Raw genomic sequence first — 16863 nt, forward strand, 5'->3', positions numbered from 1 at the left:
TTGCGGCAGATGGCCGGCCCCTCTGCCGGGCCCCGTGGACACCCCGCCCACCCGCCGGGCGGTGAGCTTGGCCGCCAGCGCTCGGGTCCCAGACCTGCGGGGAGCTTGGTGGAGGTCACCTAGGCTCCCCAGACAGGGAAGGCAGATCTCACCAGGATGGCAGCGTTCGAGGACTCATCAAACCCTGGCTCTGGACCCAAGGGGGATAGGCTGTTCCTCAGCAGCCTGAGGTCACTCTGGCCCCCAGAGCTGGGAGCGGGGGAGCGGTTCTGACCAGGTATCGATGGAGGAAAGTGACCTTCCCATGGCCCTTTCAGGGTCTGTTGGAAAGCATAGCAGCTGTCACTGAGTCTGCCAAACCGAGTTCCTTGAGGACAGAACGAAATCGAGTTCTGATTCCTTCTTAAAAACCTCAGTATTCGGCACCTGGGTGGCTCAGTAGGTTAAGCGTCTGCCTTCTGCTGGAGTCATCATCTCAGGGTCCTGGAATCCAGTTCCATCCGGCTCACTACTCAGCGGGGAGTCTGCTTCTCCCTCTGCCCCCCCCCCCCTCTGCTCTGGCTCTCTCCCACTCCCTCAAAATAAATAAATAAAAACGAAAACCAAAACAAAACAAAAAACAAAACCCTCAGTACAATACCTAGGTGCAAAGCCGTGGCTTAATAAACGCACTGATGGAGAATGAGTGCAAGAATGAAAATGAGTGCATAACTGGGACAGTAAATCTCAAATCAGAACTAGGTATAATGGGTCCCTGACAGATCTCTTCACCCCTTAGCTTTTAATCCGTTTAATAAGTGCACCCACTAAGGTGCAAGGCAAAATGCAGGTGATAAAGTGAAAACAAGACAGTTAAAGCTGCCCTCAGTCAGGACTCACCTGAAAGGAGGCACAGAGCTTGTAGTATCTTCAGAGGGACAAATGCCATGAAGAAGATAATATGGAGTGATGTGATAGTAAAAGGGAGAAGAGAACCATGGGTGGTTAGAGAAAGCCTCTTCCATCTGAGTGAAGACATAGAATGGAAAAAACAGCTGCTAGAAGAAGGTCTGATGTGGGGGGAAAAGCATTCCAGGCAGAGGGTGTAGTCAGGTATAAAGGCTCAAGTCAGGAATAAATTCTCCCAATTTGAGGAACAAGAAGGCCATTGTGACTATGGTGATAGTGGTAGAATGAGGCTGGAGAGGTAGACATAGGTTCTTTAAGGCCACAGGAGCAAGTGTGGACTCCTCCCACTCCTATTTTGTACACTGTTGCCAAATTAGCATTTTCCAGAGTAAGTACCTCTTCTCAGAAATCTCTCCATATTCCCCAGTGCTTTCCAAAGATTCTTAGTACAATATTCAAAACTCCATAATCGAAACTACCTACCTCTACAGTTTTTTTCATTATATCCTGGCTAAATTTTTTACTTCAGCAAACCAACCTATTTGCTAGCCCCTGCACATACCTTGTGCACACACCCATCTCTTTACTTTTTAAATTAACTATATGTGCATATTAAGAAAGCTCTTAATAGCAGTTCTCTGTCCCATTTTCCACCCCACCTCAATACATACTTATTTTTAAACCTCATACTAGTTATCGATTTATGCATTCTGGACATTGCATATTTATTTCCAAATTTGAAGGATGGATTTATCTTTCTTCCACCTCCCCCAGCCTCTTCAAGTAGTAAAATCATGCTTTTTGAAGTCAATATAGTTTTTTGTATTGACATTTTGCCCATGGTAAATGCTTCCTTTTTATAACTTTTCATTTCTCCTGGCATTAATCATTGCTTTACTTTTGCATTTGCTTTTTAATTTTTATTTTAATTAATTTATTTCAAAAAATATTTATTTATTTGACAGAGAGAGGGATCACAAGTAGGCAGAGAGGCAGGCAGAGCAGAGAGCCTGATTTGAGGCTCGATCCCAGGACCCTGGGACCATGACCTGAGCCGAAAGCAGAGGCTTTAACCCACTGAGCCACCCAGGCGCCCCACATTTGCTTTTTTAAATAGTATAACTACAATTAAGTCTTACCATATAATCTAATAGTTTCTCAATGCATATTTTGTTTACCCTGTCAAATATATTAGATAATCCAACCATTTTCTCCCTTGGAGCCTTCCATTCTCTTGCTCTGGTCTGCACTGTTGGCTGTATCAGCCTGTGCACAGAAGTCATTCTGGAACTCTCTGCATCATCCTCAGAGTTCCCTTTATCTCTCCTCTCTGTTGAATCCCCATTTCCTAGATATTTCACTCCTTTGCTTTGGTAAAGCACACTGTTCTGTGGCTTTCTTTGAAAGCATGGGAAATAAAACCCCTTTCAAGAACCTGCAAATCTGGAAATATGATTCAAAGTAATTTTCCTTCAGAATTTTGAAGCTATTACTACATTGTCTTCCAGCATCCAGTGTCGCTATTAAGCAGTCAATTTGAGCTCTATTTTTCCTAAGGCTTTGCACGTGACTTTTTACTCTCCCTGGAAGTCTTCAGGAGGTTCTCTTTATTCCTGGGGTTCTGAAATTTTTTTTAAAAGGTTTTATTTATTTATTTGTCAGAGGGTGAGAGCATAAGCAGGGGGATCAGCAGGTGGAGGGAGAAGCAGGCTCCCCGCCAAGCAAGGAGCCCAATGAGTGCAGGACTCCAGCCCAGGACCCTTGCATCATCACCTGAGTCCAAGGCAGACCCTAAACCGACTGAACCATTTAGGCTTCCCGGGGTTCAGAAATTTTATGGTGATACATCTTGGTACTAATTTACTGTGCTAGGCACTTGGTGAGCCCTTTCCATCTAGAAATTCAATAATACTTCCTTGAATTATTTAACATCAGGACCATTTTTTCTGTTATTTTTAGAGCTCCTGTTAGATGTTAGACCTTCCAGATTGATTTTTATTTTTTCCTCCTTTATCATCTGTTCCCTTTAATTTTTAAATGACTGCACCTTTTTGTGAGATTTTCTTGACATTTCCAACCTTTCCGCTATCCAATTGGATAGGTAAAATGTTCACATTCAAAATTCAACTCCCTAAGGATGGATGTAGTTTTCAGCTTATTCAGTTCTCTAGTCTTCCAGTTATCAGTAGGAAATAATTTACTTATTTTTAATTTCTAAAAACCCTGTTATCCAGTTCTCCCTTTTCATAGTACTTTCTTCATAGACACAGGATCTTCCCTCTTTGAATTTTAAGAATAATTATAGCTCCCCCCTGCCCTGAGGTTTTCAAAAACCTCCCTACTTTCTCATTGTTTCCTTGATTTCAGTTTTGTTTTGGTCTCCACCTTTCACGTTGGAAGTATCCTCAAAATTTTTTTTTAAAGATTTTATTTATTTATTTGACACAGAGAGATCACAAGTAGGCAAAGAGGCAAGCAGAGAGAGAGAGGAGGAAGCAGGCTCCCTGCCAAGCAGAGTCCAATGCGGGACTCGATCCCAGAACCCTGAGATCATGACCTGAGCTGAAGGCAGAGGCTTAACCCACTGAGCCACCCAGGCACCCCGGAAGTATCCTCAAATGTTTGATGGCCATTAGTCTAGTCACATTTAAGAATGAAATACTAAAAAGCTGGTTGGAACTCTGTCCATGTACAGGTTTTTGTTTTTATTTCTACGATTTTATTTTTAAAAGTAAATATACCCAAAGTGGAGCTTGAACCCACAACCCCGAGACCAAAAGTCACACATTCCACTAAACCAGCCCCCCCACACAGGGCTTATTAACTAACAAGTTTCACTGTAGGTGATCAAGTGGGGGTAATGATGGGTTTTTGTTTTGAATAAAAAAAAAAAATGTATTCAAAAGCTCCCTCTTCCCCGCCCCCATTTTTCAGTTTGTTTTTTGCCTAGTGTGTGATGATATTCAGAGCCCTCATATACTTTCACTTAATCCCTCATTTCCAATCAAGCCCCTCATCCTCATCTCCATGTCTGTCTTGAGTCCGGGGCTCAAATAACTCTTCCTTAAGATTCTGGAATTTCACGGGGCTATTTCATACATTCTGCCAGGCACCCATGACCTGTCAGTCTGAAAACTCAAGACCTTTGTACAAATATATTTGATAATTTCCTCCCCACCATCTCTTCAGAAACTAAATCTCCCAGGACTTGCAGGAGAGTAGGGCTAATCAGCAGGCTGAATCAGAGGAGCCAGAGACCTTTGAGGCCTTTTCTTGTATAGATCCTTAATTCCTCTCCACCCTGTTACCAACCAATCCTTATCCCTTCTGCCAAGCCTTTTGATTTAAAAGGGCACATTGGGTTTGCCTGTTATTAAACCCCTCAGCAGACAGAACCCATCTCATTCTGCTCTGTTAAGTCAACTTTCACTCTTTCATTTATTTTTCATTTTTCAAATTGTCAATGTCTCTCATTCATTGTGATCACCTCAGGTTTTCCTTATTGAGTTATGGGACTTTTTTGAAGAATTCCTTTACCTAGCACTTAAATGAGGTTTTAGAAAAAGTAAAAAACCCACGTGTTTAATGTATGATATTTAAATGGAAACCCTTTGCTTTGCTTTTAAAGTCCCCTTTACCTTTTAGGACACTCAGCTGTCACAATCTTCTAAGCCTTTCCTAATTAGTCCACTGGAAGGAATCTATTCCTTCTAAAAAAGCTCTGTAGGGCGCCTGGGTGGCTCAGTGGGTTAAGCTGCTGCCTTCGGCTCGGGTCATGATCTCAGGGTCCTGGGATCGAGTCCCGCATAGGGCTCTCTGCTCAGCAGGGAGCCTGCTTCCCTCTCTCTCTCTCTGCCTGCCTCTCTGACTACTTGTGATTTCTCTCTGTCAAATAAATAAATAAAATCTTAAAAAAAAAAAAAAAAAAAAGCTCTGTAGGCCAACTCTGAGCCCTGCTACCCATCAGGTCCAAATAAGAGGTACCCTATAAGTTATATGTATTTAACTGCTCCTCGTAGTCCATGCCATAACCTTTATATGCCCTCTAGGAACTAGGTCTTGCATCTGAAAAGCAAAAACTGAGATTTACTGAAGAAGAAACGTAAATTAAGCTCCTTTTTTTTCCTCTTTAGAAATATTCAGTAATGCCCCTCACACCCTAGTACAATTCAGTATCATTTTCCTTAGCTTACTTCTTTCTACCCAAATAAAATGAACACTGGCAACCATTTTATCTGTGATGTTCAGGAGGGCCACTTGTTACCAGTAACATCTGTCACTGTTTAAGTGTCAATAGGGTAAGGGATTTAGGACAACAACAAAGAGCTAAAAGAGGTGAGACAGAAGGGCATGTCTCATAGCTGAGGTTAAAGGAAACTACAGAGCAAAACAGCAAACTCCAGCATGGCTCTATCAATGACAAGTTATGGGACATCTCTGAACGTTAGGCTCATCTAAAAATGGAGGTAAGACCTACATTATCTACTGTGAAGTTTAGCTAAACACATGAAAAGTATTTAGCAAAATGCTTATCTTATAGTAAACACTCACTCAATATTAGGAGAAATCCAATTTCATAGGATCTTCCTCTGTTCTTAGAATACCCACTGCTGGCCTGGGGTTATATTTGCCTCTGGAGGCAATTTCCCTTCACTGAGACACTGAATATATGCTGAAACAGAATTCTTGATTATAAGATTCAAGTCCTTAGCTTTACTTCTTTCAAGAGTCTTGAGACCTTAAGTAAACTTCCTCATCTTAAAGATGCTGAATATCCCAGCTTCCCTGATAGTACTGGGTCAACTGGACAAAGCATGTGAGGGACTGGGAGCTGGTTAATGGACTAGACATATGCTTGGGTCATCACCCTCTGGCAGGAAAAGTGTTTGGACTAGGACTCTCTATGGAAATAGGCTCAGGCACACCACTCCAGGACCACAAATTGGTCCAGAGAGGCAGGAAGAGAATCTAGGCCTCTGATTACCCATGAGCCATGACGATGGTCAGTTGGCAAGGCACCACAGTACCACCTAGTGGCTGTTAAACACACCCCACTTCTCCTTTTCCCCCAGGTGTTAGGGGAAAGCTGCCAGGTTCAGAACTCTGGTCACCTACAACAAGAGCTGATCAGTCAGAGTTGGGAGAGAAACCAAATACATCCCTCTCTCTCTTTTTTAATATTAACAAATACAAGCAGCAGAAAGGGCCAGCTGCTCTCTGCTGTTCCCTGAGGGAAAGCCAGAGCACAAAACCGTTCCTCTGGGCTTCCTCTAACTGCAGGGCCTGCCTTGCTCCTCTTTAGGCAGAGTTTTGTTGCAGCCCAACTTCCCTTTTCCCAACTCCTTGGTCAGGATGGGAAGCACATGGTTGCTGGCGGTGGGAAGAATACTGTAGTTCCGGCCTCTGCTCCTTTAAGTCTCAGCTTGGATGGCGGTCACTCATCCTTCGGCAACTAGCTTCTCATTTGCTCTGGCCCAGAAGCCAGGAGAGCCATCAACCACACCCATAGAAGCAGGCAGTGCAACTTCAGTCATCCTCAGATGACTCCTCTTCTGCCTCTTTTAGCCACTGGATGAACCTCTGCAGCTGTAAGGAAGCAGAGTGGAGAGCTCTTGAGCGAGGGGCATATAAACAGCTTTAACAGCCACAGAGTCCCAGGGACCAGCCACCCTGGAGTCTGTGGCCAGAAGCCAGGGGACCAGACAATCACAGTGGTGATAAGAGGGTGGCCTGACTCACCTGTTGGTTCTTGCGCAACTGTCGGCCCTTGTCAGTCATATCCTTTTGGCTGAACCAGCTCAGGATTGCTTCCTCAGCCAGGATCTCTAGCTGGTAGAAAGCCATGAGTACCTGCAGAAGGCCAGCAGAAGAGATCTCAGGGACCTTGCAGAATCCAGCAAGATATAATAGGTAACAGAGGAAGAGGAGGCAAGATCTTAGCACCTCTCTCTACCAGACTATCAGCTTTCTTTAAAACACCAGTTGCTTTTAAAACAGGCGAAAATGAGCTTTTCCCTCTGGTACTAGGACAGGTATAACTTCTGGAACTATTGCTGGGTCCCCAGGTTAATCTCCAAATGGCTGCCTTACTAGCCTGACTCCCAGCTGTACTATCCCAGCAATCAGCACAGTAATAGGGGTGGAGGTGCTCTTAGTCAAATCCCATACTGGATTCACATCAGCTTGTTTTGTGTCTCTATGGAGGGAGCCAACACCTGTTTCAAAGTAAATCCAGGACTCTGGGGCTTGAGGTGGTATTCACCTTGGCCATGGAAGTACTAAGAGCTTCATGCTCCAGGAAGAAGTCCTCAATGGCTGCCAATGCTTCCAAATGATCAGCTGCTCGCTTTATGTAGTTTCTAAAAACAGGACTCCAGGACTTGAGCAGCTATGGAAGAGAGGAGAAGGGAGCTGCAATATATTCCTGAGCATGCACCTATACCCAGACAGCAAAAGAAGTCAATATTGAAAAGATGGGACTTTCAGGATATGACAGAACAAAAGGGAAATGATACAGGCCTGAGGAATCATGTCAGAGGGACCTGGGAATTGCTGGCAGTCAGGGCTGGTGACGAAGAAAAGATTTCCCAGGGAAAGTGGAAGGAGGTCAGTTATAGGCTGCCTCAAAATATCTATTACCAACCTAAAGGTTGATCTCATTCTGGATCAAATCATTTCAATCAGAGAATATAAAAGTCTGGGTCTATCATGGCCATCATTTGGGGTCTAGTATGGTCTGAATCCTGGAGTCTCAAAGAGCACTCAGTATTGAACCTAAATGGACTCCTCTGAACCAGCCAAGCCTGTTCTAGTACCCAATCTGCATCTAAGGGCAAGGAGAAAGGAACCACATGTAACACATATCCCATGATAAGACCTTCTACTCCCTATTTCCTTTAAAGTGAAACATGGAGGGGCGCCTGGGTGGCTCAGTAGGTTGGGCCTTTGCCTTTGGCTCTGGTCATGATCTTGGGGTCCTGGGATTGAGCCCCACATCGGGCTCTCTGCTCAGCAGAGAGCCTGCTTCCCCCCTCTTCTCTGCCTGCCTCTCTGCCTACTTGTGATCTCTCTGTCAAGTAAATAAATAAAATCTTCAAGTGAAACATGGCAAGGACATGGATGTGCCTCCACCCAATCCCTTGTACCCAGTCCCCATCTTTGCTCACAGGAAGCAGCAGGGAACAGTAACGGTTTGGGTCCAGCAGGGAATCCGTTTGCTGTAGGGGGAACTCGAGGACCACATGGCTCAGTACCTGCATCACCTCTTTTAGGCTTATGTTGTAGGCATACCTGTGGGGAGACACGGGTGACACCAAGGCCTTCACTCACCCTTTTAGCCTGCTGTAGGACTATGACTTTGGCAGGACACTGGGGAAGAAGTCGGCTAGAACAACATGCAAGGGGAGAGATTTGGCAGGGGGAAGTCTGTGCTGAGGCCAGAACCTAATGCTCTACTTGCTTCAAATGCTACTGGCCTTGTCCATTTGGGATGCTGAGGGAATTGGTTCCTATTTGGGAAGGAAACAGGAGAGAACCTCTACCTGCCTGGGACTACCCAGAGGAGAGGAGAAGAGGGAGGGCTGCTCTTACTTGAGAGAGTTGATCTCTAGGACAAGATTGTCACAAGAAATGTTCTCTTCCTTGCCCCGCTGTAGTGTTCCTAGGACTTCATTCTGGAACACTGAAATCAAAGCACGAATAAGTTCATGAACCAATAACACTCCAGAATGCTTTAAGTTCCTTAGTCCTGACTTTATACCAAACCCTTCTGGGAGAAACCGAAGTCTCTGGCTAGTTGATCCAGGCAAAGAATAAACTGGAGGTTTTCTTCTTTTGTCCTAGGACACTGCTCCCCTGACCAATCACCTTTGATGTCATCCAACTGTGGGGAGCCCGCTCGGCTATCTAGCTCCTCGGAATCCATACTCTGCTCACTTTCAGTTTCACTCTCTTCTTCCACGTTGATTTTGAGTCCTGAGAACCCATAAGGGTGAGAAAAAAGAAAAATTAGGAAAGAGCTGTTGACAGAGAGGAATATATCTACCATGTCTGAATGAATAAAGTAATGAACGAGTAGTCGGATTCTGAAGTTTTCACTTTTCATCAAAATATTCTGACTTAGAAGGGGGGAGCGGTGACACGGATAAGGCCAAACTCACCCCACAAATTCTGCCGTAGTCCCTCTTCCTCCTCCACATTTATGTCTGCAGCTTTCCAGAGGTAGCCCTGGCCAGCAGCTCCGACTTCTGCTGGATTGTAACCTGGGAAAGGCAGTGGTCTTTAGAGAACACACTTCGGAGAAGCACAATCCCTGCAGGAGGAAACACTGGTTTTCCCATGGGGCAGAGAGACACACAATCGCCCCACACCTGATTAGCCTCATACCTTTTAGTTTCACTTTCTCCTTTTCTTGGTTAGCCCCAGAATCGTCACTGAACTGACCATCGTCCTCATCTTCCTCTGCATCTGGAGGGTGTAAAGAGATCACCGAGCCCTCAGGCAGCGTGATGTCTGGGCCCACTACCACCTAGGGGACACAAAAAGAGTGGGTTGCACAGCTTCATCAGTGTGCTGGGGAAAGGTACATCCTGACCACGAAAGAGATTTTTACTATAGGAACTAGAAGACAAACGGATTCACTGGATTTGGACTCTCAATTCTGGCTGGATCATGGGCGAACATAATGCTCCTCTGGTTCAGCATGACCACCACTAAGTTTGGGGTCCTTGTGCAGTATAGAGCAGGGCTCACCTGGGAAGTGAGAACACAGTGTGGCTTCAGCGTAACTTGTTCCTTGACTTCAGCATTGTCACAGAGCAGAGACTGATGGATCTGTGCTCCAGCAGCCACTTGGACACCCCGCCACAGGTATGCCTGGTCCAGCACCACGTTATCACCTGGCTCAGGACAGGAAGTACTTCCGGTCACTCAGGGTTCTAGACCAGGGCCATTCCAGGAGGACAGGGTTGACTGATAGTAGCACACCTCCCACCCTGCTCTGATACTCCATCCCCTAATTCACCAGAAACACCCTCTACACTCCAGCCTGAGGACAGAACATTGCTTAGCATGACCATCCTCTACCAGGTTTATAACAATCACAGACTATATACTGGACTTAAGAACCTGAGAACCTTCAAGATATCTGGGGACCCCTTTGTACTCAAGAACCTTATTAGAATCATATCCACATCTAGAAGTAGAACTGAAATTTCCCATGTCTTCCTGTACATTTTTATTTTTTTAAAGACTTTATTTTTAAGTAATCTCTACACCCAACATGGGCTCAAACTCACAACGCCAACCTCAAGAGTTCCATGCTCTAGTAACTGAGCCAGCCAGGGACCCCTCTTCTTGTACATTTTAGAATTAGAATCTTATTGTTCTTTAAAGGGGAAGTTCCATTAGAAGCATCCTATTCCTACAATCAGAGTGAGTTACCAAGAGGCCAACCAGGCAGTTATGGTTGAGTTAAAAAGAACACTGGACTTGAAATACTTAGATTCAAGTTCTAGCACTACCTCTCATTAGCTATGACCCTGAGGGAGACAACCTCTTTTAGCCTGTTTGCTTGGCTATAAACTGGAGATAAATAATACCTACTTCACAAGGTTTTTGTGAGGATAAATGAAACAATGCATGCAAAAGCCCTTTGTAAACTGCAATGCACCAAACAGATGTTATTATTGCCTGTTAATTATCCATTAGGTCCTGAATGTGAATAGGGTACTTTGGAATGTGAAGAGTCACCCAATAAGAGGCTCACAGGCCACAGATTAAAGGCTACAAATCTCACATCCCCATTTCCCTCCTTTATTAAGGTAGCCACTCTGGTTCCTTATTCGCAGGGACTATCCCACTGTATCCTTCTCTACCCCCCATCCCCCCGCTCCCTGGGTTCCTATTCCTAGGATGACCATCCTGACTTCCCCACCTGTGCTCACCAATGTGGCAGCCAGGGCCAATGACACTGTTGGTGATAAAGCAATTGCTGCCAATGACAGTGCCAGGACCCAGAAGCACATTTTCCTCTAGGATGCTGCCATGGCCCAGGCTGACCTCAGGCCCTCGGTAAATGTTATGCCGGGAATGAGTGCAGCTCTGGGTTGTGTTGTCAGTGAAGTTTGCCTCTGGGGTGAGAGGGTAGACCCATCGGCGGATGACATCAGCGCAGACTGCTGCATACATGTGCAGGTTGGAGACCCGGGCACCATATTCCCTAGTTGTCACGTGCATGTGGATCTGGTTTCCTAGGATCTGAATGGGGAGAAGGAAAGGGAGGTAGCCCAAGCAAGTAAGAGAGGAAGAACACATCCAGGTACAACTCCTTCTAATCTTAAGTTCCCCTCTGCCCCTCGGTGTCATAGCCAAATGGCCAAAATTTTTCTTTGTGTCTGATTCCCTATTTCCTCTTCCTTCATCCTAAAGCTCAATAAAGCCCAAAAGGGGACCAAAAGTTATCATCAGCCTAGGATAATGGCATAGCCGTCTTCTAAAGAGGCCCAGGAGCCTTTTCTTACCTCCTCATTCACTAACAGGCCTCGTACAAAGTCATCTCGAGTTTGGTAGTCAAAGTTGTCTGTAAAGAGTTGAGCCACCTGTTGGGGGGAAGTTGGGTGGGACCAAGGTGAGTGCTATTCTCTGGAAACAAAAATAAGTCCCTACAGACCTATCAGACCCTATGACAGTTGGACAAGGGCCAGAAGCCCAAAAAGGTTCCCAATGGGATATTGGAGCCAGGATGACAGCATCTGTTTACTGTGGAACTCAGAGTTCTGCTCTTTGGATGTGCAGCCCTGGCCCTGAAGAGCTCACCTGAGGAGAGCAGATGCTGATGTGACAGTCCAGTAAATCATAGCGAATCTCTACTCCATCTCCATTGCCTTGGAACAAACTCTGTGGGGAAAAGGCATAAGGACTTTACCAAAAAGAAAAAAAAAAAAGATTTTATTTATTCATTTGAAGAGAGCATAGGGGGAGGGGCAGAGGGAGAAACAGGCTCCCCACTGAGCAGGGAGACTGATGTGGGGCTTGATCCCAGGACTCTTGAGGTCATGGCCTGAGCTGAAGGCGGATGCTTACCCCACTGAGCCACCCACGCGCCCGGTATAAAAACTTTAACCTGTCTCCTGCTGAAGCCTGTCACTCTCCCACTTCAGGGACCCCAGATACCCACACACCAGAGGAAAAGAAAACCGTCGAAGGCCTTGGGTCTTCTGGAAATGGAGAACCCGGTTTGTGGCACTATCCACAGCCACTACCACATTGTCCTCATGGCAACGAGTTGGGTGGCTAGGGGATGACTCTTTGAAGATCATTGTCATCACAGATACATTTTTTTCTAGCTTCCGCCTCAATCTATAAAGTATAGGAGGAAGAGAGCAGCAAAACAGCAGTCTTAGGGGCTCTGCTGGTCACAAACCCTTTGTCCCTACCATCTTCCCATCCTGACCTGTGTTCTTCCAGGGCTCTGGTAATATTAATGTTTGAGACGACATCCCCATACACCAGAAGGAAGTCAGAGCGCACCAAGGCCTTGGCATCAACATCACGGAGAACATCCCCCAGTGATCGATATAATTCTGATGTAATTATTCGAACCACATTGAAGGATGTAGGGCGGCACCACTTGGATTTCCTAAAGGAAGGGGATGAAGGGAATGAGTAAATCAAGCATAAAGACCACGTAGAGCTTCCCTATTTTTCTCACCCATTCAACACTCACACCCCTTCTCAATGGCTTTTTTGGGTTTCTGCCAGCATCCTCAGCTTCAAAGAGATTTATAAACTATAATTAATGGTTTCAGCATCCTGTGTCATCAGTCTTGTTTTATGGGTTAGAGAAACATGGTTATTTCTTCTCCATACCCTGACACTTGTCCTCTAACATGGATTTGAATTCAAAATCCTGCTGAGATTTAGAGTATACAAAATATCCTGGGAACACATTTCCACTTCTTGCCATCCAAAGTCCCAGGCAAATTTAGGAACTGTCTAAAGGATACCATGCTAATATCCTAGTCTTTATTCCCTGAACTTCCATAAATCCCGAGATTCACTCTTTTTCAAGAAGATTTCATCAAGTATTTGTTAAGTAAGTGTTTATACGTTCTTTGTACTAAGATAGGCACTGGGAATACAATGATGAGGCGCTCAATATTTACAAGCTCAGTGGAAAAACAGAGATGTTAGTCTTGTAACTTCCATACCGGAGCCATTAAATAAAAGCAAAACCTATGGAAAAAAACTTTCTTTTTTTTTTTTTTTTTAAAGATTTTATGTATTTATTTGACAGAGAGAAATCACAAGTAGATGGAGAGGCAGGCAGAGAGAGAGAGGGAAGCAGGCTCCCTGCTGAGCAGAGAGCCCGATGCGGGACTCGATCCCAGGACCCTGAGATCATGACCTGAGCCAAAGGCAGCGGCTTAACCCACTGAGCCACCCAGGCGCCCCGGAACAAAACTTTCTAAGTGAGAATGAAAAGAAATCCAAATGCAATTCTTTAATCTTTGTTACAACTGTAGCTGCTCACCTCCTGATAAGTGAAGAGAAAGCTCTTAGTTCTTTTGACAGACAGAAATCACAAGGAGGCAGAGAGAGGCAGGCAGAGAGAGAGGAGAAAGCAGGCTCCCCGCTGAGCAGAGATTCCGATGCGGGGCTCTATCCCAGGACCCTGGGATCATGACCCGAGCCGAAGGCAGAGGCTTTAACTCACTGAGCCACCCAGGCGCCCCGAAAGCCCTTAGTTCTTATGACAGAATCCAAATAGACATCTTCCCCCCCTCACAATTTCCCCTTATTTAGTTACAACCATCCTAAGGAAAGTGGAAAAAATGGTGAAACATGGAAAGAAAAGTTCCAGAGCCTTACAGTAAATGTTCCTTGATTTGAGCAGCCTTCCAGCAACAAAAGACAAAGGTTTCCTGTACACCTGTGGCAGTCAGAAATTCCAGAGTGTAGTCAAGTAGTGCTACATTGGCCAGGGGCAAGAGTACCTGGAAGGTAGAAGACGAAAAATGTCTGAAGTCTTGAATCCAGGAAGGACCTCTGGGTACTATTCTTTCCTCCACTTAAGCACAATTTTCACTTCCCTACCACTGTTTCCAAACACCGTTGTTTTACTTTACCTTCTCAAGGTAAAAGTAATCAGGTCTCTGCCTTTGATGTTCATGGCATCCTCTAAGCATAAGAATCTGTGGTTGGAATCTAATAGTAAGTAAGCATGGCATCTACTTGCTTAGCACAGGACATAGCTACTACAGAGCAGCAGGCCACCTTGGCAAAGGAAAACACTAAAAATCAATCCTATTTTCAGAAACTTAAGCAATGATAAGGCAATTTCCCCCATTAAATTTCCTTCCTTGATCCTCTTCTAAGGGGAGTCAGAGGCTAGCCACCCCAATCACTCGTCCCAAATGAACAGCCATTAGGTTTTGGGGGGAGGCCTCGGGAGTTAGGATTCTTCCTGAACCGAATGCAGCTCCCTGTCTTTGACTGAACTGGGGACTGCTGAGTGACCCAGCAATCCCTAAAACGAATCCCCCAGTCCAATTCTCCAGTACCTAGACAATACTGGGTCTGCTGCATCAAGCCACTAAAACCTGTTCTGTCCTCCTTTTGACAGATGGCACCAGCTGTCATTAAAACCTGAAAAGAAAAAACGCACACCCTCCGAGATTCAAGACAGCTGTTACTATGGGATTAGATTTTTTTTAGGCATATGGCCTCTCTTTTGCCAGCAAAAGGAAGTGTTGTTCCCATTCACCCAAGGATCTTTTTCCACTGCACAGTTAAAGGCATCACAGCCTCCGTCTGAGGCACTGAATCCCCATGTAAAGGCTTCTCACAAGCACGGCTTTTACATTCAGCCCTCTGCATGCCTTCCAAACCTGAGGTGGTCAGGACTACGAGTGCCCATCGGCCAGAGCACTCCTCATCAGGCAGCCGAAAGGATAACCTGCTCTAGCCCGGCCACGTTCGGGCCCTCCGGCTGCTCCCGCACGCGGCGCTCACCCGAGGCTGGTCCTTGGAGATGGGGAAGAAGCGGCGATTGAAGCTATCTGCCACCAGAACTGCTTGCAGGGGCGGCGGCGGTTCCTCCTCCGTCCCTTTGGCTCCCCCACCGCCGCCTCCGCCGCCTCCCGGCCCAGGGCCGCTGCGCTTGTTGGCCCGATTAGCCGCTGCACCTGGTGCAGTAGCCGCCATGTTCTTTCCTCACGGCCACCACTTCCGCACGGGAACCGACACGGCTCGCAGTAGGGGACAAAAAGGACCCGGCGTTGGAAACGCGCTGGACTAAAGAGGGGGAGGAGGGAGGAGACGCGGAAAACGCAATGCGCAGGCGTGTGGCCCGGGAGTGTCCCCGCGCCGAAGTGTGAGCTGGGAGGAGCCAGCCGTGCGCCTTCGGCCCGCCCCGCGGGTTGAGGCGCGCGGTGGTGTGGAGTCCTATGGACCCCACACTCGATCTGCAGGTACAGTAGGCCTTCATTTGTACGCGAACAGGCTGCGATTCTTGAGGGATGGTAGGTCTGGGGGTCTCTGCGAAGGGGCCAGATCCATTCGGAATATGTGGAGCATGTTAACAACTGTAGTCCTCCATCTACATTCCAGTCACGTAAATGTGACCCGGCATCTCGGGGAGCTCGGACCCCACCCAGATATTCCCTTACCCCAGGCAACTCACAGTCCACCTAAATACGGAACGTAGTATAGTATAGTAGGGAGAGTAGCAATTCTGTTGAGCGCTGATGGTGGCCAGGGGACCATACAAGCCTTAAGTTGTTTAGTTCTTCACACATTTCTGGAGAACGTCCTTATTCATTCGTTCGTCTTATTCATTCGTTTGTTTCTTGAACTCTCAGAGAGGGATGAGCTTCCCCCAGCTACTTAGTGGAAGAACTGGTATTGGACCCCGATCTGGCCCACTTCATAGTGCCACAGTCTTTCTGCCAAGTTATGTGGGGATGAAAGTTACTATATTATGATTTCTTCATTTCTTCGTTCATTCGGCCTGTCGGCATTTATTGAAACCCTACTCTTAGAGTGGAGTTGGGGTGGATCCAGGAACACCATAAAGTTGAGTGGGACTGGAGGTAGGCCTTGGAGGCGGAAGGAACTTCGAGCACAGAGACTCAAAGCTCTAGGCTCAGGAGATGGGGGAGGATTGGGGGAAAAGGTGGTGGCTGCAGGGAGAAAACCAGGCCTGCTGCGGAGCCAGACCGTGGGGACTCGGTGGAAACAAGGTAACACAGTTCGGCTCATTTGTAGGTCAGGAGTTTTCCAGCAAGACATTGCTCCCAGAACTGTCCGAATTCCACAATCGCTTGTCCTGCAAATACCTGCACACCCATGCTCTCCTTGCGCTTTGGGATTTGACATTCGGAAGGCTTAGATTTGTTGTTTCCACGTAGGACCAGGGAGTTCTTTCGTTTCTTCCTCATCCTAGTGAATGAGACTGCTGGGCAAAAACTATTTTTTAAGGATTTTGGAAAATTTAGCCTGGAGAAGGAAAAAAGTAGGAGGAAACTCAGTAAAAGTTTTTGATTAAATATTTGTACATTAACAAGAATGCTGTTCTACTGTCCTACAAATCCATAGGCAGAAAGAAAAAAAAGGATGACTAAACTGAACTAGTGATATGCGGGTGCTGGCACACACATGGAGGTAGGGTGATGGTGGTAGTGGAGATGGTGAAGCAGATGGAAAGTAGGTCCAATTCTAGATATTTTTAAAGGCCTCTTGTGACCCGGGAAAGTGATGAATGATAAATCCCGGGCTTCTAAATCTGTAGATAGGTAATTGGATGGATGAGGTTTTTAATGGATGGGTCTCAGAACATTTGTTTCAAAACTTACTGGACTCAGCAACAACAAAAATTGAAACAAAGAATGAGTCAAGTTCTTGAATAAGCATTTCTCAAAAAAAAAAAAAAAGATATACAAATGGTCAGTAAAGTACATGCAAAGATGCTCAACA

At 46.0% G+C, this 16863-nt stretch overlaps 1 protein-coding gene and 1 long non-coding RNA gene across 6 annotated transcripts in view; one reads left to right on the forward strand and one right to left on the reverse strand.

Annotated features, from left to right (window-relative positions):
- Positions 1-28: 28 nt before the first annotated feature.
- On the reverse strand, positions 29-15181 carry EIF2B5 (eukaryotic translation initiation factor 2B subunit epsilon). 4 transcript variants are annotated; one of them, XR_004284872.1, is made up of 18 exons: positions 14902-15181; positions 13759-13883; positions 12341-12526; positions 12069-12246; positions 11704-11784; positions 11409-11486; positions 10833-11145; positions 9640-9785; positions 9274-9415; positions 9048-9149; positions 8755-8862; positions 8479-8569; positions 8055-8178; positions 7151-7276; positions 6628-6738; positions 6396-6474; positions 2382-2509; positions 29-320 (listed from the first exon to the last, which is right to left on the reverse strand). XR_004284872.1 is itself a non-coding variant. In XM_032339145.1 (17 exons), exons 1-16 carry the CDS (start codon positions 15091-15093, stop codon positions 6415-6417), a joined length of 2163 nt encoding a protein of 720 aa, XP_032195036.1. In that variant the 5' UTR covers positions 15094-15181; the 3' UTR covers positions 29-320; positions 6396-6414. The 4 variants fall into 4 exon arrangements, 3 of the variants coding, with proteins under 3 accessions (XP_032195036.1, XP_032195022.1, XP_032195016.1); XM_032339145.1 differs by lacking the exon at positions 2382-2509; XM_032339131.1 differs by lacking the exon at positions 29-320 and having other exon boundaries at positions 1956-2509.
- A 46-nt stretch (positions 15182-15227) lies between these two features.
- LOC116588331 overlaps positions 15228-16863 on the forward strand; it is a 30857-nt gene continuing 29221 nt past the window's right edge. Inside the window, exon 1 of one of the 2 annotated variants that reach the window (XR_004284893.1) lies at positions 15228-15359. This is a non-coding gene — a long non-coding RNA (uncharacterized LOC116588331). The remainder of the gene's footprint in view (positions 15360-16863) is intronic. The other variant, XR_004284890.1, reaches the window with a different exon arrangement.

This window comes from Mustela erminea, chromosome 1, assembly GCF_009829155.1.
Source record: "Mustela erminea isolate mMusErm1 chromosome 1, mMusErm1.Pri, whole genome shotgun sequence".
Classification (NCBI taxonomy): domain Eukaryota; kingdom Metazoa; phylum Chordata; class Mammalia; order Carnivora; family Mustelidae; genus Mustela; species Mustela erminea.

Coding starts and splice junctions, on each gene's coding strand:
- EIF2B5 (XM_032339145.1), bottom strand. CDS start 15,093: ATGGCGGCTACTGCACCAGGTGCAGCGGCTAATCGGGCCAACAAGCGC. Junction 11,487..11,703: donor TCAGCATCTGCTCTCCTCAG/GTGAGCTCTTCA, acceptor TCCCCCCAACAG/GTGGCTCAACTCTTTACAGA. Junction 6,475..6,627: donor AGTTGCGCAAGAACCAACAG/GTGAGTCAGGCC, acceptor GCTTCCTTACAG/CTGCAGAGGTTCATCCAGTG.